General features: G+C 48.3%; 1 protein-coding gene across 1 annotated transcript in view; it reads right to left on the bottom strand.

Annotated features, from left to right (window-relative positions):
* TBC1D10A (TBC1 domain family member 10A) overlaps positions 1-27,788 on the bottom strand; it is a 38,204-nt gene extending 10,416 nt beyond the window's left edge. Inside the window, exons 1-2 of the mRNA XM_083717363.1 lie at positions 27,376-27,788; positions 4,910-5,009 (exon numbers count right to left, since the gene is read on the bottom strand). Of these exons, the coding sequence (XP_083573489.1) occupies positions 4,910-5,009; positions 27,376-27,773 (498 nt within the window). The 5' untranslated portion in view covers positions 27,774-27,788. The remainder of the gene's footprint in view (positions 1-4,909; positions 5,010-27,375) is intronic.
* Positions 27,789-27,991: the final 203 nt, after the last annotated feature.

The following is a 27,991-nucleotide window of genomic DNA, read 5'->3' as shown; positions in this document are numbered from 1 at the left end:
TACACAGCATGCAAGAATTGCACACGAACCCAGAAAGCAGGGTCAGGCGTCCCAATGCCTGACTGGGTTGCTTGTAGGATGAAACCCAGAAGGCAGCTGTGTGTTTAGTAGCTCACAGGCCCATACAAAGGACCCTATCTCTTTACCATGAACTCAGGGCCCCCTCTAGACATCTGTTTTATTGTGCATTGACAGTACTGGAAAGGTGACATATGAACGTTGTTCTCAATACTGCTTGCACTTACAAACACTGAGTTGGATGGACTGCTTCATTTCCAACAGTGCACATCCCGTAGCTTCCTGCTAAAACCTTGTAACTTTTCATGCCACAAAAGTTCAGAGGGGTGGGGGTGGGGGTCACCTACTTTCACTGAGCTGCAGTGCACAAGAGAGCCCCTCCATGGAGCAGTATTGCTGCAACACTGGGGATGCATAGCAGAACAGCTAATAACCTGGAGCAACGTGTGGACAGTTCAGTATAAATCCACCATTAATGCACTATTATTGCATCAGTGATGTGCTGCAGAATACAACTGCCACAACAACAACAACAACACGACTCTACAGGAAATCTAAGCTAGGGTGACAGCAGCAGAAGCAAAAGTGGTGCTGCCAACTCTAACTACACGCTTGCATATTTTATCTGTGCTGCTCTAAAATGTGAATTTCTTTTTACTACTTTTCTGTGTTTGTCATTTTATCTGTGATCTTTTTAAGTTGCTGTGAATGGCTTGAGATTTTCTTTGATATAAGGAAGCAGTGAATATCAATCCCCTAAATCAAACACTACAGATTTGCATGGGGGTGGGAAGCTAAGGGGTTCCTTAGAAAAAAATCAAGGACAGACACTCCAAAACAGCAGAGCATGTTTGGATATGGATGGGGGGGGCTGTGGGCAGGCAGAGAGAAAAGTCTACACGGGATGCAGTTGCATTCATGGGAAGGCGCCAGAGATTAAATGCTGGAAAAAAAGGAAATCTGAAGGTCTAGTGCAGACAGAGGAGTCAGCAGTATAAGGCAGGGCCTGGCCACAAGAGTCCACATCAGCGAAAACCAGTTGCAGGCAGACCTTTCTCTCTCCCCACCCCACCCACCCCAGGGTCTGTGGGAAAGGCAGCTTCCACTGCTAGTGCCAAAGGCACCTTCGGATGCAAACTCCTACCTCCTGCCAGACTCTTTGATGTTGGGGTGGAGGAGGAGCCAGGGAAAGCACAGGAGAAGAAACAGACAGCCTGAAAGGGGGAAGGATTGAAAAGTTTGCAGTTGTCAGGGCCCCACAGGGAGCAAGGTTCAGCCCATTCTAGGAAAGAGCTTGAAACACAGTCGGTAGAGGCGATGGGCTCCCTGTGGGGCTGGCACACTGACAGAGTGAGTGCTGCCAGGAATTTGCAGTCACAAAGGGAAAGGCCTCCTCTGGGACGTGCCAGGTGCAAATTCAAAAGCTGACCTGGGGAAGTGGGCAGAACTTGCCAGGGCCAAGGAGGCTTCAGAGAACCGCACAGTCCCTTTAAACCCACCCACCCCGTGCCCAACAGAAGTATGGGCAGGCGTGATTTGGCACCATTGATTCAGGTTGCAAAATCCAGCCACCTTTTGTGCTGGTGAATACAAGTTAAGTTGGGCACAAAAATAAGAGGGGAAATGTATTTTCCATTGGAATGGTACTTGCAACATGCTTTTATTTATTCTGGTTCTCCCACCCAGCCACCCATAACCAGGGAAGTTGGCCTGACAGGTGCCCCCGAGCTACTTGCATTCTAACTCCTCTCGTTACTTAAGAGGGAAGTTGGGGAAAGGGGGTGGGGCAGGGCTGTGTCCAGGGCAGGGCTGTGCCCCATATGATGAAGCATGGTGTCTGTTTCAATAGTTCCTACAAAATCCTAAGCAGCATGGGTTTTTAGGACAAAAGTTCCTAGTCTTCATGGTTGCATGGAAAACCAGGGACTTTACCAGACGAGCCTTTGGTATCGTGTAGAAGCTACTAGTTTGTGCCCTACACACTTTGACAAGGCATGTCAGACACTGATCCAGTTCACCAATCTGATTACACTTCAGTTGGGGTTTCTATCTCCATACACTCCCACCTTTGATCTCTCCAGAAAGGCGGTGGCGGGGGGGGGGGGTTGGGCTGCACCTCCAAAAAATACAACAGAGGGATTTTTGTGTAAGAAGTGATCAAAGTATTTTTGGGTAAGACAACCTGCTAGAATGTTTATGGCTACTTTCACTACCTTCCAAACTCTGGCTCCGTGGTGAGGCTTACCCACATCAATCCCAAGTTCCTAGTTCTTCCAGTTTAAGACTGCACTCTTAAAGCCCACTCTGATCACCTCCAAGGGAGGTTCTGCAGGGGGAGCTCTAAGCCTGTCCTATGCCACAGCTGGTAGGACAGCAGGCTCAAAAGTGCCAGGGAGTGTCCCAAAATACGCACACAGCAGTGCTATCCTGCTTGGTGACTTCACAGGCAGGAAGGAAACAGACAGGAGGAGTTTAACTGGATACCGCTTGTTGAAAGCTCTGTCTCAACAAAGTTGAGCCAAGCTCCTCTCGATTAGGGAAGCAGATGGATTCCAGCTTTGCATGGGGGAGGTGCAGGGAGACAGAACAATTAAAAGGCCCAGCAGGACAAAGGATCCCTGGGAATTTCTGGGTACAGAGTCACTGATCTTGGCAGGGATGGCAGATTCTGTCTGCACAAAGCAGAAGCTGTTATCATGGGATGAGCCGACAGTGTAAACAGGAAAAAAGGGGGGATTCCCAGCCTGTGCATACAAGGGATTTGATGCAGGATAACAAGTCCTGTTGAGAAAGCCCTGTCCACAAAGTCTGTATGTTTAAGCTGCCCCCCAATGATTGGGTTGAGGAGGGGGCACTAAGACCAATAATGAAATGTTAACAGGAAATGCTTAGCCTTACCATCAAGCCACAATTATTCTTACTGTTTTTGATTTTGATTTTTTAAAAAAAATTCTTACTATTTGAGTCCAGAACAGGAAAAAACTTGGAAGACCTAAGAAGCACCTTAGGGCCAAGCTCCGTCTGACAAGTATCTTGAATCACTGCAGGCTGCTTAATGTCACAATGGATTTGTGAGGTTTATCAATGAGTTTGCTTTACTTGGCCAAGTTGGTCAGCATACTGATTAAGAGGGACTGCAGTCACTGCCATGGAAGTCAGTGAGGATTATCAACCAGTAGGGATGGCTCTATTTGGTCACCAAACCACAATTCAGAAGTCATGCAAGTGAAGGCCCCTGACTCTCATTCTGCAGGCTAGAATTGTGAACCAGAGTTTGATCAGTGGAGGCTGGTTCACGAGGGTGAATAAAATACTGCCCCATTAACCTCAGCCAGCCCTCACCAGCTCTGCCAGCGGGTGGCAAACCTTAGCTTCAGTGTTACCTTTGCAGAACTCAGTAGGGGAGAGAATGCCATCAAAACCAGAATTAGCTGGCTCTGCTTGTCTTTGTCCCTGGCTCCCTGCCTTCTATCCTACCAGCCACTGCAGTTTGATCATGGCTCAGATGTTTATGGTGAAGTGTGGTTTGTGCTAAATAGAAAAAAATAGAATCCCAGAATTGTAGAGTTGGAAGAGACTTTGAGGGTCATCTTGTTCAACCCCTTGCAATGCAGGAATCTCAGCCAAATCATACATCTGCTTAAAAACCTCCAAGGAAGGAGAATCCACCACCTCTCATGGTAGTCTGTTCCACTATCAAACAGCTCTTACTGTCAGAAAGTTCTTCCTGATGTGAGGGTATGAGCTTTCAGTATGTCCCTGATCATGAGTGTTGTATCTGAACCGAACTTTGAATGAAGGACGGTATATAAATTTAATAAACAACAACAACAACCTAGCAGGCAGGACTTAAGCATTCTCTCCTTGTCCCCCTCTTTCATCCAGCATATGGTGCTACCTAACAGGGGTGTTTTACAAATGAGATAATCAAAGAGTGCTCTATATGTGCCATGCATTAGTAGTCCATATAGAGAATGGACAAGGGTGTGAGTTACCGATTCCAGCAAGGTTAGGAAAACTCTTGCATGCCCATGCAAGCACAAATCCAAATGTTATCATCTTGGGATAAACTGACAGTATAAAGAAGCCCACAGCGGGTTAAGTACATCCTGGAATTCCCAGCCTATGTAAACAAAAGCTTTGATTCAGGATAATAAGCCCTGCCAAGAGGCTGACTGGAAGCCTTTCCCAGCAATCTGTGGCAAGCTTTGCAGCATGGCCAAGTCAGATCAAAGCAGAAAGGGTTTCGCTGACACACAGAGGCAGGGCAACACAAGCCCTGAGCCCTCATCACAGGGAGACATTTTGCATCAGGAAGCCTGCCTTGGGTAGAAGTATAGTTCAGGCCGCCTTGCCTGTTTGAGTGCTCAGTCTGCTCTCAATCAAGATGCTGAAATGCAAGAGGCAGAAAGGGGAAATTGTGGGAGGGCAAGGCAGTCTGATTGCCCTTCGGATGCATCATCATGATACACTGCCAAAAGCCCTTGATGTGGAAGATGTTATGAAAAGCAGGATGATCTGCTGCTAAAACGGATCACCTGGGAAGGTGGAGTCCTAACCTGGAGCCCAGAACAACCCCCCCCCAAAAAAAATTGGTGCACTGACTTTTGCATCATTCATGTGATTGTCTCATGTTGCAAATTGTTTTGTTTTTTAACATTCTGGCAAAGAAAGGAAGCAAAGAGCACAGGAAACAGAGGAAAGGTAAAGTCTGTAGTGACTGGGTCACAGGATGTATCGCCCTGCCCAAGAGTGGCTCTACACATCAACTGCGGCTATAGCAGAAGACAATGTGGCAAAGGAATGTTCAGCAAGTGTTAAAAAACATAATATGGTGAAAGAAAGAGGAAGAGAGCAACAGCCATCACCCGACGCTTGGCCAGCGACTCACCTTTTTGTGTTTCTTTGCCATCCACTTGTCCCAGTTGTTGAGCATATCTAGCCACTTGGATTCCCTCTGCCTCAGCACCTCCAACGGCACCTCCTCCAGCCTAGGAAAATGAAGGTAACAGGCCAATTTACCCCTCTGAAGGTGATCAGTCTATCACAGTAGTGAGAAAGCTGTGGGCCTCCAGACGTGGCTGGACTACAACTCCCAACGCCAAATGTGAGAAGCCAAACAACAACAAAACCACACCATTGCCAAACTCCCATTTTCTCTCTGATCTACTTGCAAGCCCCATCTGGAACCACCCAGTTAACAGCCACCCTTCCCAGGCTATAGGAATCACTTCCATGTCTAAAAACCTTGGGCTCTTCCAGAAGACCTGTTCATTCATCCTGATTTGGTTGCACAAAGCTTACATAGCGGTTAGGCTATGTCTGGTATTTACTGGGTTTTTGCTTGGGTCTGTTTACGGGGCGGTTATGCAAGAATTAACATTCATCTCAATTTGCTGTTAATCATCCATTCGCTCCATACTTTTCAATGTCTTTCCATGTGACTTTCCAAGCTGTAAAAAGCCAATTGCATACAAGAGATTCCTCAGCACTCCCCCATCCAGGCGAGACAAAAACTAGGCTCTGCTAAGTTTCAAAGATGACTTACACACTCATGGTTGTAGCCAGGATTTTTGATAGGGGAGGGCAGAACCTCAGGTATGTGTTGATTTCCCCCGAAAGGGTTCTTAATGAATCACCCCTCTAGTCTAGGGAATAGACAGGGTGAAGCAGAACAATTGAGTGTCTTGTGACCCTAGACAGCCTCACTCATGTCCTTTTTAAATTTATCCCACGGATTTGAAATGTCTAAACTTGTAATGCCAATAAAGGTATTTGTATGGTATTGTATTGTATTCATTTTTATTGATGAGGGCAGCTGCCCCCCCGCCTCCCTTGGCTACGTCCATGTGCACACTGAGCTTCTTTGAATCATAATCTGCTACCTCCTGCACTTCCATCACAAACCCTCTCTCAATTGTAATCCGTGAGTCACTCTGCCAATATGCAAACTGCAATATTAATATTAATAATATATTTACATGCCACCCATCTGACAGGGTTGCTACATTCTGCCAAATATTGAAGGCACACCCACGACAACAATGGGACTTCTATAATCATAGTCCTCACTCCCTAGGGATTCCTGGGAATTGTAGGCTGGAACTCAGCTTGGGAATTCTCAGCAACCTCAAACCACAATTCCCAGGATTCCTTAGGGAAAGAAAACAGATGAACCAATTGTAAGATGCTGCATTCAGCAGCAGATACAGTCCCTGGACCAACCCCAAGCATAGCCTCCCCTGCCCCCCACAGCACATGACAGTAATTGGCTTAGTATACATGGAAACCTGGGAGAAGGGGACCATATTATCCTGCACCTCAGGCAGCAAACAGTCTTGAGCCAGCCCCAATAAACCCCATCTGTGCAGCACAAGAGGGGGGTAGCAGAGCTGGAGCACCCCATAAGTGAGGAAAGCAACCACCAACACAGAACAGGCACCAGCTACGCAACTCCCTAGGTTCAGCAAGCACAACTAGTTACCATACAATCTGCAAATCAGGGTCAGGCAAAGTTTTCAGAAGCTGGGCCAGGGAATCAGGAGGCATTTTTTTAATAGAAAAAAAGGAAGTAGACAAGGCCAAACCATCCCGCCCACCTTGGAACTGAGCTGGCTGCTCCCACTTTCTCTGCCGGAAATGTGCATTTATGGAATTTCTAACACTGAAAAGCCAAAGCCCAGTCCACTCACTTCCTCCCCCCTCCGGGCCTCTTGCAATGCAAGAAGAGTAGCAGAAGGGAGAAGCCAGCACAGGCTGCAGTCAAAAGACTGGGCAGATAGGAGTGACAGCAATGCACAGAGAATGGCTGGTGAAGGAAATTGAGCCCTAAACATCATGTCCAGGAGTTCACTGGCTTGCTTTAACTAGGGCAAAACTCTGTCCCCAAGCAATACCAAATACTGGTGTGTGTGTGTGTGTGTGTGTGTGTGTGTGTGTGTGACCCCAGTAGGATAAATCAGACCATTTTTTCCAGGTCACAAGGTCAAAAATTAAGAGGATTTTTTGGCCTGGAGAATTTTGTACAGATCCTTTCAACTAGCAGGAGCTTTTTCCAAGAGCACAATAAGGCTTGGCAGTGGTGACTGAACTCAATGCACGTCCTGTCAATGTACTATGAAATGGGGAGGTGGGATTTCAAGCACAGAATAGGAGCTGAACTCTCACCACTTTGTGGCTAACCTGGGGCCCTCCAGATGTCAATAGACTTCAACTCACATGAGCAGCAGCCAGCATGGCCAATAATAAGTGATTATGGGAATTGTAGTCCAGTGAGGGCCAAATGCCACCCTTGGTAGGAAGAAAGAAGGTCGGGAGAAAAATCTTCTTGAGGCAATGCACAGATGCGCTTGCCCATGATAAGTCTTAAGTCACCCTTTACAGAGAATCAGCCCTAAACCACAGGTGGGGAACAAGGGCCACATTCCCTCCTAGAAAACCTTCCAAGGGCCACAGGCCAATGGGGGCAGAGCAAGCAATGCAAACTTTAGCTTAGTACAGCAGGCTAGTTCCCACACACATTCACACTTCCCTCTGCATCCTCCATCCATGGAAGCAAGCAGAATCAGAGTTCAAGGACAAGCCAAGCCAAGCAAACACATTTCAGGTGTGAAGCAGAGCCAGTAAGTGGAGCAGCCTGGAAGGCCACCTTTTGTTCACAGGATTGAGGTTCTCCACCAGCGCCCTAAACCTTCTCCAGGTGCTTATTTTAAAAACACATCCTCCCCAGAACTGGAAGGGTTTCCCCCCCCCCGGCCCCACATCACACAGTTTCAATCTAGATTCCATTCTGCACACCTGCAGATGCAAGACATAAGCCAAGGCCTGCCGATAAGCATGGTAATCGGGCAACAATGCCTCGATGTATCAATAGGCAGAAGTCACCACCAAGGCCAGTTTCCCTTGAACAAGTCTCAACAAGCAGCCAATAACTGTATAATCAATAACTGTACATGGTTTATTCATTTTTTATCCTTTTGAGTCACTTGCATTCTCACAGTACTAGAGAATGTACATTTTAAACCCACTTACTCCAGCAAAGGCTTAAGGTAGGCAACAGAACTAAATGCCAAGAATTCCTTGGCTGATTGTGCTGAGATTGTGCCAAAGCACCTGGGATTTTTGGGGGGGGGGGGCGGGAGAGAAGAGAGAACCAGCTCCGTGCCTGGCTTAAACATGCAATTCAGCTGCGGGCACTGAGCGGTAGGGAGCCTATAATGCACTCCTTCAACACATTCTGAGCCAAGCATGAAGGAAATGGGAACCATCCATTGCAGAAAGCCTCAAACATTCTCCACAGATGGCCAGCATTGGAAGCTGCTTTACTAAGAAGTCCAGCACCATCTGGAGGGCCACAGGTTCCTCATTCTTGGTGCAGGATGAACAGGTGCTCTAATGTTTTTTCCTCCTGAATCATTTGGCTGAGGCAGTAAGGCCTGCTCATTGGAGGGGGGTAGAGAGGAGGGGGCTAGGGATCTTTTAATCTGATGCTTGGAATGGACCCAACTGCTTGTGCTTGAGGCTCTCAGGGCTGCCTAAACAGGCCTTTGTGTACCTCTGTGAACAGGCTAGACAATTCATTAGGAGTTCGGGGGGCTGGACAAGGTCCCCTTTGTTTTCACATGGGGGCTGGAAAAAAGCTGGGATGCAGAACGGCCTCAAGAGGAAGTAAGTGCACAGCTCACTGCCAGCAGACATACCAGGTTGCCTCTGTGATGGCCTTCTGGTGCTACACACAGCAGGAATGCCACCTAGGCACATTTTGAGGCCCCGGTTCAAGTGTGCCGATGAACTCGCATCAAGAACAGCCCACTAGGGCCAATCCTCTGAGTCTACAGTGATGCTAGGTGAAAGCACAGGAACATAGGATACTGCCTTATACAGAGCCAGTACTGCCTACACTGGCTGGCAGCATCTGCCCAGTGTTTCAGAAAGTGAATCACTCCAAGCCCTACCTGGAGATGCCAGGGATTGAACCTGGGAACTTCTGCATTAAAGCTCTACCACTGAGCTATGACCATTGCCCAATCTTTCTAGGAGAGCTAGCACACAGGTGATGAGACAGGGCTGTGAGCCAGCAAAGTCGACTCAGTTCACATCTCCCTGGTGGGTTCTGTCTGGTGCCACCATTAACCACCTTTCAGTGCCAGTTAAAAAATTTTCTCCCAGGTATTTGGGTAATTACTGCAGTTGTGCTTTCTATTAATGGCATGTTTTTGCTGTTGAAATCTTCCCTGTTTTTTTCCATACGTTATTGTATGACTCTTATTGCAACTAACTGATTCCCCAGCCCCAATTCTATGTCAAGCTTTACGCTGCTAAAATGTTTTAAGTCACTCAGAGACTCTCACACGCAAGCAACTAATAAGCTGAATAAACATTAAACAGGTAAGTGCCTCTGTCCAGTGGTTCCAACAGCACAGTCAGCAGACGGGGGCCCCTAATGGAGCAGGACTTGCTCACCACATTTTGGTATACATATTACCAACAGAAGAGGGAGGGTGGTGGTGGGGGTAAGGTAATTAGGCTCTGGATTTAATAGTTTAGCTGCATGACTACCTGTTACAGACTGTCCTAAGGCAAGTTCTTTTTGTCTCAGCCTCAATTGCACACACTTACCACTGCAATGGAAGGAATAGTGACCTACCTTAAAGGGGCTGTTAAGGATTACCGACAAAGTCAGCAGAATCATGGTGTTACTATGACTGGAAAGGACACACCCTGGCACAGTTTCCCTTGGATAGCAAGAACGAGCACTTATCCCCTTTCACCACAAATTTGGCTGCTAACCCATTAATCTACCCCACAGCTGTCACATGGGGAATACCAGGAGGCAAAGGGCCATCCACACCTGCCATCTCTAGCGTGCCCGCTCTAACTCTGTGTTCATCATCTCAGGTCGTCCAGACGGTGACAGCACAATAATGCATTTTTCAGTGGTAGCTCTCTGCTTGTAGAATGTTCTCCCCAGGGAAGCAAGCCTGGCACCGACACAGGCTACTTTTAGGTGCTAGGCTTTTGGCCTTTAATTTGGAGGGTGGTAGACATCATGGTTTCTGTTAGTGGGAGGCATTTCTTAGACTTCTTTTTATGTATATCAATGTTTTCAGCTTTTGTTTTGGCTTTACATTGGTTTTAATGCTTATCTATATTGTATTGTATGCCATAAAAAGTGCCTAGTAAGTCCAATAAGTAATTAATAATAATGATAAACTTAATCTAGAGAAAACAGCCATGTTTTTCTTATACCTCCTGACCTAGATAGCCCCATCCTTTTAATCCAAAATGGATACAGACCATCTGCTGTGGCCATAAATCTCTCTTCCATCCATTCATCCATACACACCCCATATGGGCAAGTCAAGAAATACCACTGACTCACTTGTAAGGGATCATGAGGAGACAGTTGAATCCCCTCCAGAGAGCAAATTCACTCATCTCAACCATGGTTAAGGGGTACCATCAGCAGCAACCCTAACCACAGTTAACATCAACCAGGGTTCCTTCTTCTGAACCCTGGGCACAAAACCTACATTCAAACTGCTATGCTTGCACCAGAGTCACCAAAGCCGATAATCCCAATCTGACTTCTTGTGTCAGATAAATCAACTGTGCTTGCCTGACCTTCCTGAGAACTTGAAGCCTGCACAGGTTGATTTAATAATACAATCTGCACCAGCTTATAAACAGTTTGGCGACACATTGCCTAGCTGCACTGGCCCTATTCCAGGCTAGATTACCGGTTTCAGGCTAGGGAGAAGGAGTAACAGACAATAATAATCTATGAATGTGGGAGAGGTTCTAGGAGCAGGAAGCCAAGCAAAGTTGCACTGACAGATGCAGTCTTAGTGCAGGAGGGTGACCGGAGGCACAGCTAACAGAACCAGCACAACTCAGTTTTTCCGGGTGTTGCCGAAAAAGGAGACATAACTCTAGAAACAAGCAATGCTGCCAAACCAGACTGAAATTAAAACTGGGGGCAGCCAGGACAGCACATTCCACAGAGATCTAACTGGCTCTTTGCACAGAAGTGTGTGGCCTTACTAAATCGAGAGTCCCTGATGCAGGGGCTTCCCTCCACCCCATCAGCAGTTTAGGGGTTTCGAGAGCCAGCAAGTCTATGAAATTCCTGGGAATCCAGCATGTCTAATAAAAACTGAAGCTAGAGCGATAAGCAAGGCAGCTTTCATCCAAGACTTGCCCATTTTATTCCCCAGTGGAAAGCTGCTTCAGTTTCTGTTAGACCTGCTGGGTTTCTCTCAACTCAGAATTCCCTGTTTGCTCTTCAACTCCTGGCTGCTGATGGAAAAGCCAACATTACACCTACGTATTGGGTGAGAAATTTGGGTTGGTATGAATCTGAAAGTGAACCCTCCTAACTCACACTTGCTGAAACAATATGCAAACTTTAAAGCAGCCACCCTTCTCAAACTCACATTTCTCCAAATTTTGCAATGCATTCTCAAACCAAAAAATATACCATATTTTTCGCCCCATAGGACGCGCCGGCCCATAGGATGCACCTAGTTTTTTGGGGGGGAAATAAAGGAAAAAACTTTTATTTCCCCCCCAGGTGCGCTGCGCTAATCCCGAAGCTTGGGGCGTGCTGAGCTCAGTGCGCCCCAAGCTTCTGGGTGCCGGCAAGGTCTCCGCTAGCCGTGGGAGAGCTACGCGGCTTTCCCAGGGCTAGCGGAGCGCTGCGCTAATCCCGAAGCTTGGGGCGAGCGGAGCTCAGCGCGCCCCAAGCTTCTGGGTGCCGGCAAGGTCTCCGCTAGCTGTGGGAGAGCCGCGTGGCTCTCCCACGGCTAGCGGAGCGCTGCGTTAATCCCGAAGCTTGGGGAGAGCGGAGTTCAGCGTGCCCCAAGCTTCTGGGTGCTGGCAAGGTCTCTGCTAGCCCTGGGAGAGCTGCGCGGCTCTCCCACGGCTAGCGGAGCGCTGCGCTAATCCCGAAGCTTGGGGAGAGCGGAGTTCAGTGCGCCCCAAGCTTCTGGGTGCTGGCAAGGTCTCCGCTAGCCCTGGGAGAGCTGCGCGGCTCTTCCAGGGCTAGCGGAGCGCTGCGCTAATCCCGAAGCTTGGGGCGAGCGGAGCTCAGCGCGTCCCAAGCTTCTGGGTGCTGGCAAGGTCTCTGCTAGCCCTGGGAGAGCTGCGCGGCTCTCCCAGGGCTAGCGGAGTGCTGCGCTAATCCCGAAGCTTGGGGCGAGTGGAGCTCAGCGCGCCCCAAGCTTCTGGGTGCCGGCAAGGTCTCCGCTAGCTGTGGGAGAGCCACGCGGCTCTCCCACGGCTGGCGGAGCACTGCGCTAATCCCGAAGCTTGGGGAGAGCGGAACTCAGCGTGCCCCAAGCTTCTGGGTGCCGGCAAGGTCTCCGCTAGCCCTGGGAGAGCTGCGCAGCTCTCCCAGGGCTAGTGGAGCGCTGCGCTAATCCCAAAGCTTGGGGCATGCGGAGCTCAGCGCGCCCCAAGCCTCCGGGTGCCGGCAAGGTCTCCGCTAGCCGTGGGAGAGCCGCGCGGCTCTCCAAGGGCTAGCGGAGTGCTACGCTAATCCCAAAGCTTGGGGCGAGCGGAGCTCAGCGTGCCCCAAGCTTCTGGGTGCCGGCAAGGTCTTTGCTAGCTGTGGGAGAGCCGTGGGGCTCTCCCAGGGCTAGCGGAGCGCTGCGCTAATCCCGAAGCTTGGGGCGTGCGGAGCTCAGCGCGCCCCAAGCTTCTGCGTGCCGGCAAGGTCTCCGCTAGCCTTCGGAGAGCTGGGTCTCCCACGGCTAGTGGATAGCTTCCTGAAGCCTGGAGAGCGAGAGGGGTCGGTGTGCACCGACCCCCCTCGCTCTCCAGGCTTCAGGGAAAGCCTGCATTCGCCCCATAGGACGCACACACATTTCCCCTTCATTTTTGGAGGGGGAAAAGTGCGTCTTATAGGGCGAAAAATACGCTATACAAAAGTACAAATGTTAGGGGAAAGCATACATAAAATGCACATATTAGTAGAAAACCTAGCAAAAGACATTTAATATAAGGCAAAACTGCTAACAAAAAAAAGCATTATCAGGAGATTGTACACAGTAAAGGGCTGATGAATTTTTCTGATAACTTTTTATACAGCCGTACCTTGGAAGCCAAACATCTTAGCTCCCAGAAGTGAGTGTTCTGATTTTCGGAAGCCGAACATCTGGCACGGCTTCTGATTGGCTACAGGATGCTCCTGCGGCCAATTGGAAACCACGTTTTGGTTCTCAAACGATTCCAGGAGTCAAACGGACTCTTGGAATGCATTCTGTTCGAGAACTGAGGTACGACTGTATTTTAAAAAATCAGAAACTGATGGAGAAATGTAGATAACAGAACCTATAGGGATGGGGAAATGAGAAAGTGAAATTTGACAAATTCATCCATCCCTAGTTACACCCAGCTTCCACCTACTTAAAGAATTGACTGCCATCAAAAACAGGCCCAAAGATGAGAATCTCTACAAAGCACTTCTAGAAAGATGCTCAGGCTCTGACTTTGGCAAAAGTCAGAGGAACCGCTCCAAGGAAGAGCAGTAGCCACAAGATCTATTTATTGGATGTGGTTTAAAACTCCACCTCTCCGTGTGCTCAAAACTGCTTATTAACAAAAATACACATTAATTCTATAACCAAACCATTCTGGGAACACCCCCACACAGCTGCAGCAGTATTTTATTTAGACATTGGACTGAGTGAAGGATCCTGACTCCGCTCTTAACTGGGGCTGGGGAGGGAGAAAGGGGACTCCCAGAGCAGCTTACAAATATCAATCCCACCAACAGTTAGCGCTCTAAGAGACAATATTACGGTCTAAGAGACACAACACAAAAGAGAAAAGGGGCAGGAAGGGGAAAAGAGAGAGATGAAATCAGCTCAAACAGTTCTGTAATTCCACCAATCCTTGCTTAATAGAAGCCTTGAAAAATATGGTAATTACAATTTTCTTCAAGGAGATGTACCAACACATGGAGTATTATTGCATAATTTGAGATTCCAAGAATTCTGCTAGTGATGTTTCAGTCTTCTGTAAAGAGATATATGGAGTCCTATGACATCTGGAGGGCCATAGGGTCAACACACACACCCCTCTTAGTATAGAGGGTGTGATCGTCTCCAAACATTACATCTCAATCTGCTTGCTGGATTTCCTCTAGTAGACAGATCAGGATGAATTTGCACTCTCCCACCACCTTAACACTATTCAGGACTCCTTGCTTCCTCTCTACTTACAGAGCAGAGAAGACAGCAAGAGACCTGGGCATAAGAAGAATTTCAAATCTTTTTTTGGGAGGGTGGGAAATTAAGGACCTAATCTGGCTCTACTGGGAGAACTAACATTTTTAGTTAAGGTATTCTCCCAGCCTCCTTCTCCAGACTAGCTCCTTTTTAATCCTACAGCCACCCTGTGAGGTAGGTGAGGCTGAGAGAGCACACCCACCCAGGCAGCAAGCTTGAGGGCTGGTGACAGAATTTGAACCTGGCCCTCTCTAGTCCAAACTCAACCTTCTAGTCTCAACAACACACTGGCTCTCCAAAGTAGTTCTGAATATGCACTGGCCATGCATGAATTGGGAATGCCAAGTCAGTGCTTCAAAACTCCCCACTCTCTCTGCACCTCAGTCCCTGCTTGTATACGAGCTGCCATTTTACAGTCAATGACAATTGTCTCAAGAAGTATGGGAGGCAGTGTACAGGTAGTCAGCCTTGCTCTTTTGCACAAGAATTGCCAAGTATGAACTCCTCCAAAATTCACGGGCGAGCTTTAACAGCAGGCTCATCCGCAGCTCCAAAGTGACACCCACCCACTCTTTTCACAAAAGCGAGAGATTTTCCCATTCCTCCTGTAGGAAGGAGATTCTGAAGGGAGCCAGATAAAGCTGCTTATCTGACAATGCTTAAGCCAAGTGCACATCAATGCGCAAAAATCCTGAGCTTGAATGGAAAAACCAGTTTTGCAGCAGACAAGAATCTGGCATGGCTTGACGGAAACGGAACAGCAAGATCCTGGAGCCTGGAATAGCTGCCAGAGATTCATTCCCTGCAGATTGTAACAGCACTGGGCCTTCTTCTAGTCCACTTAATGTAGCTGGTGCCTGCTAAACTTCTGTTACTGGTGGTGGAGCAGATGAGACATCTAAGCCATGTGTCTTTCCTAACTGTAAAGGCCCAGCTGAATCTACATGCTCAGGCCCATGCTTCACTAGATAGGAAGCTGCCAAATACAGCGTCAGACCATCTAGTTCAGTGTTGCCTACACTGACTGGCAGTGGCTCTCCCAAATTTCAGGCAGGGAATCCTCCCAACCCTACCTGGTGATGCTGAGGATTGCACCTGGGACCCTCTGCATGCCAAGCAGAAGCTCTACCAGATCAATCAGGCCAGCCCAATTTCCACAGTGCCATTGAATGCTGGTGAACAAAGGCAAAATTTGCCCAACCACTTCAGTAGAGGTTATTCAAATCTCCCTAGCATCTTTTATACAGTGGTACCTCCGGTTGCGAACGGGATCCATTCCGGAAGTCTGGCTGTATCCCAAAGTTTTCTCAACCGGAGAGACCGCTTCTGCGCATGCGGCAGTAGACTGTTTCTGCCACGCACGAGCGGTGAAACACTTCCAGGTTTGCCGCTTTCGCAACCCAAAGTTTACGTTACCAGAGGGTACCTGAGGTTCCACTGTATGTACCTGTAACGTATGCATGAAGAAGCTTGTTAGTTAAACTGAATAGGCAGGTATACCAAAAGGTGGGGTGTACTTTGTGCTTTAAACACAACATTGTGCACCAAAGTAAGTCAAACTTTAAGAAGCACAACTTGTGAGTCATGTTCAAATTACACAAAGCATGTAATGTCCAGTGGCAAGGTCCTGGCAGTGATCGGCAGGGCTGCCCTGAAGTCTCTGGCTGCCACTGGCTCAGCTGCTCTGACTCTTAAGAGGTCTTGCTGAGCTGCCCTTACCCTAGAGAACCAGGGCACATGGATGGGCCTAGGAAAGGAGATGTAAGCAGCAAGAATATCAAAAAAGGTCCAAGAGGAAATGGTCAGAATGAGGGCAGAGGGAAGAAAAACAGAGGAAGGAGTCAGAGTTGGAAAACTAGGAGGCCACATAAGTCAGCTTAAGAGGTGAAGAGTCAAAGGATATAACCTTGGCTGCAGGCCTCTGAGTAAATCCCCAGCCGGTTGTTCCGACCACAGGCCAACAATACAATGAAGTTTGGAACACTTCAACCACCAGCATAATAAACCACCTCCAGCTAGCCAACTGCTCTTAACCATACCCAAGAACATGAGAAAAAGCCTTCAAGCTTTTTACTCTGGAAAAAGGCCTACCACCATGCTTAAAATGGACTGTAAACTACACAACGTCCCTTGCCAACCCCTTTAGTCACCAGCTTCTATTCTCAAGTTAAGCCCTGGGTTTCCTATACCCTGGACTCATAAGGCTTTACCCCTTCCTTCATTCTGATCCCTTGCTCTCAACAACCCATTTCCCATTTCACTTCCTCAGGTTCCTGCTTTCCTCTGCTCCCCTTAACCTAGGTGTGAGGAGCCTCTGCCCACCCCTTTGCCCCATATGTTCCTGAACTACAACTCCCATCAGCCCCAGCAAAAGTGGCCAATGGCCAGGGATGATAGGCACTGCAGTTCAGCAATGTGTGGAGGGCCAAAGGTTTTCCATATCTGCCTTAATAACCACACACAGCTTTTTAATGACCAAATATTGGGAAGTGAGATAATAAAAGCTTCTGCTTCCCCATCAATCATGTACTGGCTTTATTGAAGTATTTTCTAGCTTGATTTACACACTAGATTTGTTCCGCTTCTTTGTCTGAAAACAAACCAGTGGAACCGCTTGCTTCATTGTGATAAACAGCTCAGTTAGAATGTGGCACATCTTAGGTGCAGGCCACCCCTAGGCTAATCACTTTTGCAACAGCATCCCAATCCCACCACTCTGCCTAGTGCAGCATTACTTTAGGAACTAGATGGGAGCAGAGGCCCTGCTTTGACCTAGTTTTAAACCCACAATTCACACACACCGGTCAACCTTCTTTTTTCTTTCTTTTTTTAAAAAAGAGCAAACCACCAGATTCATTAGGCTAGATCTTGCTTCTGATGCTATTTGTCAGCACAGAACAGATGAGGATGAGCTGCTAATAAATCCAATTTTTAAAAGACATGTTATTTACAGGCAAGCTGTACAAGTATTGTCAAAACATATGGGGAGGACAGCTCCCCACATTATAATTTAAATGACAGATGCCCAGAATCTGACATCTCACTCTGCCCTTAGGGTGAAGGAAATGGTTTACCCAATTCTAAAGGCATATTAGACCTGCACCATTTGCAAACAACCACTGAGGTAAAAAAATGGGTCGTTGCAACTTAGCATGAAGGAAGTTCTGCTTCTCCTCCAAGCTCAGGAGCAAGTTGTCTCAACAATTCTGAGTCAAACTTTCGTAGGTGCGGCCAGTTATAGGGCTATAATGTCCACATGCAGCAAGATGACGACTTGATGAGCTTTAACCTAGGCTTTAAAAAATAGCTTCTAGCTAAAGAAGGTTTTCTACGTGTATTTGGCTCAGCTGGAAAAGAAGAGTCTGGCCTCTGGTCAGGCCAGTGACCCATCTAGTCAGTCCAGCATCCTGTTCTGGCCAATCTGATGCCCCAATGGGAAGCTTGTCAAGCTGCAACTGAGTGCACACATCTCTCCCCACCTGGATTCCTGGTAACTGGCATTCAGAGGCATTCTGCCTCCTGATTGTGGAGGGATAACACAGACAAGGTAGCAGGAGGGAAGAGGGCTCGGGACATTTGCTTTTGGGGGAACTGATGCTGTTGTTTTTTGTGTTTTTTTTAAAAAGAGGATATTTAAGAGCTGTCCCACACCCAATTTGCAGGTATGCCCCACCCAGTATGTTTGTATGCAAACATAATATTACATGACATCTCCCCACAGGGAGACCTGCCCTGTCCAGTTACTACTATTCATTTATTGTGCACGGTGATCTCTCAAAGCTGCATGCCTTTTGCAAAGATATTGCTTAAGTTCATCTCATTTACTGAAAGGGCAGGGAACTTTCTTTCCTTTGAAGGCTATACTCCTTTCAAAGGTAATCAAGTGGGGGCCACTTGCTGGTAATGGATGGGGAAAGGTCTGACGTCTGGGGTGAAATACCTTACCTTTTTCTCTCTGCCAACCCCCTTTCCTTCCCTCCTCCCTTGAACATAAGAAGAGCCTGCTGGATGAAGCCAGTGGTCCATCCAGTCCAGAATCCTTTGCTCACAATGGCCAACCAGATGCCTTTTCTGGGAAACACACAAGCAGGACCTGAGAACAAGAGCACTCTCCCCTCCTGTGGTTTCCAGCAACTGGTGTTCTGAAGCATTATTGCCTGCAGCTAACTAACCAACTGTGTTGCAGATAACTCTGTTTTGACCCCGAATATAAAGCCTGCGCCCCTAAAATAAATCTTAGCTATGCCCATGTCCCCGGAACATAACCCTTATGCAAGTTGAAAGTGTCTTGTACTTTGCCTCCTGCATCAACCTAAAGACAAAAGCAGATGCACAGCCCCAAACAGGCAACTCCCAAATCACAAACAAAACTAGAAAAACAAAGCAAAACCTCTCAATTTTTGTAAGAAGGGGGTCTGGAAAGACACCTGAATGGAGAAGGCTACATTAAGCATACTTTCAATGTACCACTCAAAGTGCTTAATGCAGTCTGCTGGTCAACCTCCCAGCTGCGGAGGTCTTCCAGGTCTTCCACCGTTTGCCCCCAGGCACCCATCCAAGCAGGATGTATTTGCCTCCTACCACAGCTGCATCTGTTCTCCCTCTAATCTTTGTTTTTCTGTTCTCTAGCCCCTTTCCTGGAAATGGACCAAAATAATATTTAAAACTGCAGCAAAATCAGAGTAATCTGGAAAAGGCACCAAACTGCTTCTTGCACATTAACAGGATGTGTATTCCGCGTGTGTGCATATAAATTAGGCAGCACGGTCTCTCAATCCAGGCCTCAGGCCTCGCCCTAGCCGTGCCTCCTTCCCAGGCTTCAACTCTCAATGCGTCCTTAAACTGTGATCAATGCTCTCTCCTACCTGTATGGGGAGAGGGGTGTGTATAGAACCCTTTGATGTTTGCTTGTCTGGAAAACAGAGTAATGTACAAAGGAAAGAGCCATGTGTTGCTCCAGCCACTTTTGCCTCTGATCCCATCTATTTTTTTACCCCTTTGCCCTGCCCACACCTGGCAGTGGCCCCTGAAAGGTTGCCCATGAGGGAATGCAACCCTCAGGCTGAAAAATGTTCCACAGCCCCACTGTGGTCAATACAGGGCGATGGTCTGACTCAGCATGGCAACTTTCTAGGTTCTTGACTCGAGCTATGGAATGAAGCACTCCTTTAGCATGCCCCGTGGCATATGCAAAGTGCCTGTAGCTACAGGGCAGTTCATGAAACAAGGATTAGGCAATGAGACTAAGATGAGAGTGTCGCTTTCACAACAGCCACTTGCTGCTCACCTGCAGTGTGGAATAATTGCCTTCCTGGCCACCAGGTAAGGGAAGTCTGATAAACAGGAAGAGAGAGACTGTTGTTGGATCATTCAGTTTCCTTTCAGGCTGTTGTCGGGTAACAAGCAACACTACAGCATTATGTGTGGGCTAAAGGATAGGCTATTAAATGCTCGTAAGCCAAAAATAAGTAATAGGTTAGGTTTGTGGATTTATCTGCAAGCCTGAGATAGCAGAAGTCTCAGTAACTGTTTGTTCCAAGTCAGTGGTTTCACTTGCAACTTTCGTGCCAGCAACCTAGGAATGTGAAGAGATCTAAAAGCACCACAAACAGAAAGGGGGGGAGGCACCTACAAGCCTCTAATCAAACTCTGATAACTGCCACAGAGCCGTGAGAGAGTAAGTTGGTTTCTTTAGACCTCACAGCTGCAGAGACAGACTCTGGGCCATTTGAGAGCTTCTGAAATGCTTCTGAAAAGTTTAATGGAAGGTAGGTTAAGATGGAAGAAACCTTATACCCTTATGCTATTTTAAAGCAGAGGCTGGATGGCCATTTGTTATGGATGCTTTAGCTGTGATTCCTGCATTGCAGGGGGTTGGACTAGATGACCCTTGGGTCCCTTCCAGCTCGGGGATTCTGTGATTTTGGTGTTTTTTTTTAATGGAGTTTTAAATCTATCCATGACTTCCAGGATAAGATAGGACAGTAAAAACTTATTCTGCATCTCAGATTATTATTGCATTGTTTTGTTTAGAACAGAAACTCCAAGCAAAAATGATCATGATGAAAGTTCCTAAGAGATGCATTTTGCATACAGTTGCCTTGACTCAAATGTTTGTTGCCCCCTTTTAATATTTCCTGTAGCTCAGAGATAGAACACTTTGCATGCAGGGGTCCCAAGTTCAATCTTTGGCATCTCCAGGCAGGGTTGGGAGAGAAACCCACTTGAAGCCCTGGAGAGCTGCTGCCTGTCAATGAAGACAATGCTAAGCTAGATGGACCAATGCCCTCACTCAGTATAAGGCTGCTTCCTGGGGTATTTCCCTTAAATTGCTACCTAATTTTTTGTTGTTGCCAGTTCCTTAAGAGGAGCAATTTTTGTCAAGGCTCCAGCCAGGGAGGAAAACCCCCTCTTCTCATTCATTCCATTTCCAGTGGGGAGAAGTAGAAGGCGGACTCTTATGTTCCAGATCAGGCATCACCAAACTCGGCCCTCCAGCTCTTTTGGGACTACAACTCCCACCACCCCTAGCTAACAGGACCAGTGGTCAGGGATGATGGGAATTGTAGTCCCAAAACAGCTGGAGGGCCGAGTTTGGGGATGCCTGTTCCAGATTGTCATCTTTCAAGTATACTTATGAAATGCACATAGGTTTTCCTGATCACCTTGACCTGGAAACCTTCTTAAGACTGCCAAATAGCCCAGTTTATATTGCCTCCAAACCTCTGATCATACCCTTTGGATCGGTCAGTCAGGACTCAGGGATGGCACCATGTTCCCTAGCTAACGGAGATGCTTCTATGGTAATGCTGTGCCCATCCACAGTAGTGCAGCAGACTGCACTGTGGAATCCCGATACATCCTAAGGCCCGCCCTCAAGTTGATGTCACTGTTCATATGAGCAGGAGACAGGATCAATCCCCCATGGGGCCTCTGAGCTCAAAGAGATAGTGGGGGACACAGCACCCAGTTTGGGAGTCACTACCACACTCAGAGCAGCCAAGGTAACAAGGACTAATTTCCCAAATCTCCTTTCATTGTTGCAACCTTTTCTGGGTGTTTTGTGCAACAGCCATAGCCTCCCAGCGAATGAGATTCCTGCTCTCATATATACAACGAAGCAACAAGAGGGAGTAGCTCTGGCACCAGCACACTGCAGTAGTGGCTGCTTGCTCTCTCCTTCACTCTCACTTATCTCCTCTGCTACATATTCCAGACACTCCTCCTGCATGTTAAGGAGCTCTCGCAGTCTGGCAAAGGCTCTCATAAAAAGCAACATTCACTCAGTCTGCATATCCTTCAACAGCCCTGAACATCAACCGTTTGCTATGTGTGGGTGGCAAGTATTGACTCCTAGTCTCCATACACTCAACCAGAGAAACCCACACTCCAATCCCTATGCCTCTTTGATTCAGCGTACTATTTTCTTCCTAAACACACCAGATCTCCTCCCAATACTGGAAGCAACTGAATTAAGTCAATTGGGCCTGGTAAACAATGGCTTACCTTGGAACCCCCAACAGGAGGTAGCATGTTCTTAGATATCTCAGTCCATTTGGGGTCACAGTAAAAGCTAATAGGTCTGCTGTGATAGGAGGCTGTCCAGTTGTGCCCCTGCTCCTTTCAATACAAGGCTGTCAGAAGGTGCTGGACAATATTTCAGAGCTAGGTATATTCACACCAAAATCAAGTATCCAAGATGTATTTCCTCAATGAAGGCAGTGCCACAATTTTATTTTTAGTTGCTAGGAAAATAACCGTTTCTCTCCAGCTACCACATTCATTGAGATTCCTACCAGAAGAAGGAAAAGCACAGACAGTGCAGGAACCCTTTAATAAGTGGCAATATGTAATACTGTACAGTATAGGCCATGGGTAGGAAAACAAAGGCCCGGGGGCAGATCTGGCCCAATTGCCTTCTAAATCCGGCCCACGGACAGTCTGGGAAGCAGTGTGTTTTTACATGAGTAGAATGTGTCCTTTTATTTAAAATGCATCTCTGGATTATTTGTGGGGCCTGCCTGGTGTTTTTACATGAGTAGAATGTGTGCTTTTATTTAAAATGCACCTCTGGGTTATTTGTGGGGCATAGGAATTTGTTCACCCCCCCAAAAAAATATAGTTCAGCCCCCCCCCAAGGTCTGAGGGACAGTGGACCAGCCCTTTGCTGAAAAAGTTTGCTGACCCCTGGTACAGGCCAATGCTGCAGGCATGAGCGGAAAGGGAAATCAGAGAGATACAAGTTGAGCAACACAAATTCCTCTGCCATCCCATGTCCAACGCCTACATTGTCAGTAGATTTTGGATATACTGTGTAGGCTCAGTGCTCCCTCGCAGTATAGCCCCAGTTTACAAGTTCGAATCCGAATTTATGTGGTTTTTTTAATAAACAAAAACAGGGTGTTTTCACTGCTTTAAGTCTATCCTCCTCTCTCTCTCCCTACCCCCCAGTCAGGGAGTGCCTCACCCATTCTGTGAACCTCTTGCGATTTTTAATCTGCCTACTGGCATACTGTTTGAAGGCCACCCACTCCTATTGTTCCAGGGTAGTGAACAGGATGTGTCATTTTCACTTCCTCATTTCTGACAGCAAAAGTGAAATTGACAAGCCCATTTGAAAAAAACAAAAACAAATCAATTCTGCGGAACTCCTTTACAGCCAACCAGGATCCACCTTCAATCTCAGGCTTCAACAGAGAGCCCACAGCTGTCCCTGGGTGAGCTTCCACCACAACCTTCCGGTTAACAGCTGGTCACACTTACCCATTATGTCGTAGGAGGTGCTTCTATTTCATATCTTTATTCCTTTCTGCTTCTGCTTCCCCCCCCCCCCCCTCAGGTGGTCTGAACCATCATATTGCTTGCTGGTGTACAAAAGTGGCCAAAAGCAGCTTCACTCCATAGTGGAGTGTGGCTATTTCTGCATCTAACACCTGATTTTACCCTGAAAAAGCAGCTACCGTATTTTTTGCTCCACAAGATGCACCAGACCATAAGACGCACCTAGTTTTTGGAGGAGGAAAACAAGAAAAAATAATATTCTGAATCTCAAAAGCCAGAATAAGAGGGATCGCTGCACAGCAATCCCGCTTGCTGTTCTGACTTCTGGGATAGCTGCGCAGCCTGCATTCGCCCCATAAGACGCACACACATTTCCCCTTACTTTTTAGGAGGGAAAAAGTGAGTCCTATCGAGCAAAAAATATGGTATTATAAGTTGGGAAATGAGACAGTGGCAGCACCACTGATACACCCCACCCAAGGTCCATTTACAAACCACTTGTGAGTCACAGCTCACTGAATGAAGCTCAGCAGTTTAGGTTCTGCAGTTAAAGGACCCAATGCTCCTATCCTAGGAAGAGGGGGACGAGGCTCAACAGTACTGTTTCCCCCTTCACAGCAAGGCATCTTGTCCCTATAACTCACAAAGGTTAGACATGGCAGGCTACTCACTTGGTCACCTGTAGGAAAAACAAAACAAAAAACCAATCACCTCTCCACATGATCCAACAGGAAATCATTTGGGAAGCGGAAAAGACAGCATCTCCACTTCAGCATGCATTCAAGTTTTTAATGTGCCACAAATGACTATATATATGACTATATATACATTAGCAAGCAGGCTGGTAAACTAAACCAGGTGCGAGGAAGCTTTGGCCCTCCAGATGGCAACTCCCACCATCCCTAAACACTGGCAGTGCTCTCTAGGGCTGATGGCAGCTGAATTTCAGCAACATCTGGAGGTTGAAAGTTCCCCACACCTGATCTAAACAGCCATGGCTCCTCCTTCCCCCACCACAGGGGCTTTTGAAACACCCCTTTGTCCTGAGGGTAGCAGAAAAAGAAGCTGAAAAACAGCTGCTTCAAAACTCCCCCCCCCATTTGCATGTATACAAAATTTTTATTGTCTCGTTTCATTGTACAAACATTATTGTAAACTGCTTTGCAGGATCCATTTGACAGAAAGTATATAAATGCCTTATAGAAATATAATAAATTATCCGCGGGTTTATTTGTAAGGCTGGGTTATATTTTAATTGCTGGGTGGCTATGAAAGGAAGGCTGCCCTATGGGAAATATTGCTATCGAGACATGCGTTTTACAGCGTCACGTGGGTAAGTGAACAGTGCCAACTGGCTGGGATGGGCCAGTGTTGGATGCTAGCCAGCTTACCACCTTTCCACAGTGACCCTGCTCTCACCAAAACAGGTATACCTACTCTCACACAAGAGATGATGGAATGCAATACACGTCTCATTTGCAAGGTGTGCATTAATCATTCTCCAGGCTCGCCCACCCCAGAGTGTCACGGGTTACGTGGCTTCTTCCCCCCACCTTTACTTCAGTTCAGTGGATATCATGCTCTTCAGTTCCTAAAAGAATCATGCTGAAGGGAATGTTTCCTCCTGGATCAATTGTCTTCTTTCAGAATGGGGAGGAAGCAGGCCACAGAGTCAAAGCCATACAAAGCAAAACAAAACAGTTGCTGCGTCTGTGGCGCAGCAGAAAAAATGCTTTACAATCATTAACCTGCCTCACGGTCAACTGAGAGAAGGGTAATTATCCAAGACAACTGCCTAGTGTCTTTGGACATGATCATCTATGCTTTACAGCAGACCAGCCCCTGAGAGGGAAAATTGCTATGGGGAAGCCCAGTTCCAGGCTGGCTCAGATAGAGTAAGACTGCAACTTAAGGTGCTTACATAAGAAGTCAAAACATCCTACAATGGAGGGCACCCCCTCCAAAACAGTGCATGAAGACTTGGGGAAAGAGGTTGATTTTAAGAGGGCCCATATAGCAAGCTCTAGCCTACTGCCACCACCCACCCAGTGGAGACTGGGATGAAGGTATCCCAGAGAAGGGTGATTTGGCAATCAAGATCCATTCCCCAAGCCACAACATCTGCATTCCTAAAGCCTGCCTTACTCTGCTACCCTCAGATAAAGCACCTCTTCACTTCAAAACAAGAATACTCCCTGCACTGCAATTCCCACGTCATCCAGGATCAGAAACAATGAGGGTGGTTTCACTTTGGTCACCCTCAGGCACTTGTGGCCCAGATGCCCGTAGACTGGGTTTGCTGCCTAAAGCCTTCACCCCTCAGTTGTTTCAATATCTCAGAAGGGCTCTGGTACTGTTAAAGAGGGGAAGTTCAGCAGCAACAGCTTCTCACTACTGTTGCACTGAGACAATAACCATTTTTCCTCCACCTCTCACTGGGAAGAACAGGGGAGGCCTCCCCTAACTCTGGCAATCCAAAATCTACACATCCTCCCCATTCCATGCCTTAGTACTCAGTCCCTAAACCAGTTTCCAGACTCAAGAGCGCTAAACAGAGAGAGGGTGAATAAAAAGTGTGAAAACCCAAGCTCATGAAAAGTGCCTTCTACTCAACCATATCCTGGGACATCCCAGGGAGGAGCTGGATAGGAGGCTTCAACCAAGTAGCCTTGGCCCCATTTTATTCTGGACCACAGTGGAGTTTAAAGTAACAAGAGGTCCTCAGAATCCCTTTAATCACACATCCCTCCAAGCCAGGTGTGGGACACCCCCCAATCTAGGCAGGCTGGAGCCTGGTACCTCTCTGAAGGCAACAGACATCTGTAGCCAAAAGCGATATTCTTCAGCCTAGGGTCACCCTCAGACACAATTAGACTCCAACTCTCAAAAGCAAAAGAACCTCTGCCCATGGGGAAAGCGTCCTCCAGCCCATCCGAGGTTACATAAATAGGAAGCTCTTTGTGCTTTACTACCAAAGCAATTGCTTACCCACCTCTCTTCTGCCTAGAAACAACTTTTAACACGGCCCAGAAAAGCAAGAATATCCCTGCCCATGGAAAGAGAACCCCTGGCCATCAGGGTTACACATGCATATAGCTCCCACCGACAGTTCTCCCTTCACAGGGCTCCCCGTCAATGCTCATCCCTCTGGGATGCAAACAGCACCCCTCCCCACCCCATGGCAGGAGTGCCCCCTTGCCCTGGCTGCTGGGGATTACAGAAATTTACAGCCACTGATGGCCAGCCTCACCCACCCAGCCCGCCAGCAAGACAGGACAATTCCCAGAAAGGCAAGAGTGATCCTGCCCATGGCAAAAATGCCTCAGCGTCACTGGGCCTAAAGAAACTTGCCCTCACCCTCAACAGGGGTTATAACTCTTGGGTGCAAACTCCAGCCCATTGGGGGGGGTGTTACAGAAACTTAGTCACCAGCTGTTCACCCTCACCCACACCTACCCACCCCCAGGAGTGACAAAAGCCAGCTCCCAAACAGGGAAGAGTACCCTTGCCCACAAGACAGAGCGCCTCTACACCACAAACATATAGCTACCACTTGCAGTTTCCCTTCCACAGGGTTTTCCTACCACAGCTCATCATTCTTGGCACAGAGAGTGCCTCCTGACCATGGCAAGAGTGCCCTGCTAAGTGTGTGTGTGCGCGTGTGTGTGTGACACACAGAAACTTCCACCCACCACCCTCCCCAAGAATATGGGATGCCAACTTGAATAAAATACAGTGGTACCTCGGATTAAGAACTTAATTTGTTCTGGAGGTCCGTTCTTAACCTGATACTGTTTTTAACCTGAGGTACCACTTTAGCTAATGGGGCCTCCCGCTGCCTCCGTGTGATTTCGGTTCTCATCCTGAAGCAAACTTCTTAACCCGAGGTACTATTTCTGGGTTAGCGGAGTCTGTAACCTGAAGCGTCTGTAACCCGAGGTCCCACTGTAATGGGAGAGGTAAGTAAGCCCCACCCCGTATAATCGATCGCATGGTGCTTTGCACGCGCACACCATTCGTAAGGCAATGTCCATCAACTCTGGGGGTGGGCGCGGCCCCCTCAAATATTTTATTGGGGGAGGCGGCGGCGAAGGAACCTATGCCAATAGCAGAGACAGGCCAATCTCCGGGGAATGGCAACAGTGCCCCTGCGCATGGCGAGAGCGCCTCTGCCGCACTTGAGGCTACTACAAAGAGGTGGGACACCACTTGCCTCCTGATTCGGGCCGGCCACTCCCGGGCTCAAGGCGAGCCCATACGCACCCACTCCCGAAAGGGGCAAGAGTGCCCCTGCCCATGGCAAGAGCGCCCAGTGCTCACTCCCCCCCCCGCCGCCGCCACTCACGGCGCCTCCTGCTCTGGTCCGTCTCCGCCGTCGGCGACGAGGAAGCCGAACTTGTCGACGCGGCGCTCGCCGTCGGAGCTGCTGCCGCCGCCGCCCAAGGAGCTCCGCGAGTCCATCTCGCTGGCCGCTGCCGCCGACGCCGCCTCGTCTTCGGCAGCGTCGTCGTCGTCCTCCGCCTCGGCCAGGGGTCCGCGGGGCGCAGAGCCCATGCCGCCGGCCTGGGCGGCGGAGGCAGCCTCCCCGTCGTCACCGCCGCCGCTTCCTCCCGCTCGGCTCTTGGCCATACGCGGCCGCCTCAGCGGGAAGGAAGGGGCGCCGCCATCGGACGAAACCCACAGTCGATCCGGCCGGGCCGCCTCTCCCTCAGCCGATCCGGCCACGCCCACTGGCTGAGCCATCGCTCCCGAGCCCGCCCCTACGCAGCCGGCATTGGCTCTCGGGCGCGGGCGAGGGCCGGCGGCCTCGCAGGCCTCTTGAATGGAAAATGGGCGGGAAAGGGAGAGCGAGCCGGCAAAGCTCTTGGCCGTCCGAGCTGCCAATCAATCAAAGGCTTAAAGAACCCTCCCCTCCTCCTGCTTCTCACCCGCCAATCCAGTTGACCAGGAGGAGCGCGGTG

This window comes from Podarcis gaigeae, assembly GCF_964106915.1.
Source record: "Podarcis gaigeae genome assembly, chromosome: 16".
Taxonomy (NCBI): Eukaryota; Metazoa; Chordata; class Lepidosauria; order Squamata; family Lacertidae; genus Podarcis; species Podarcis gaigeae.
This window is presented reverse-complemented; position numbering and strand designations above follow the sequence as displayed.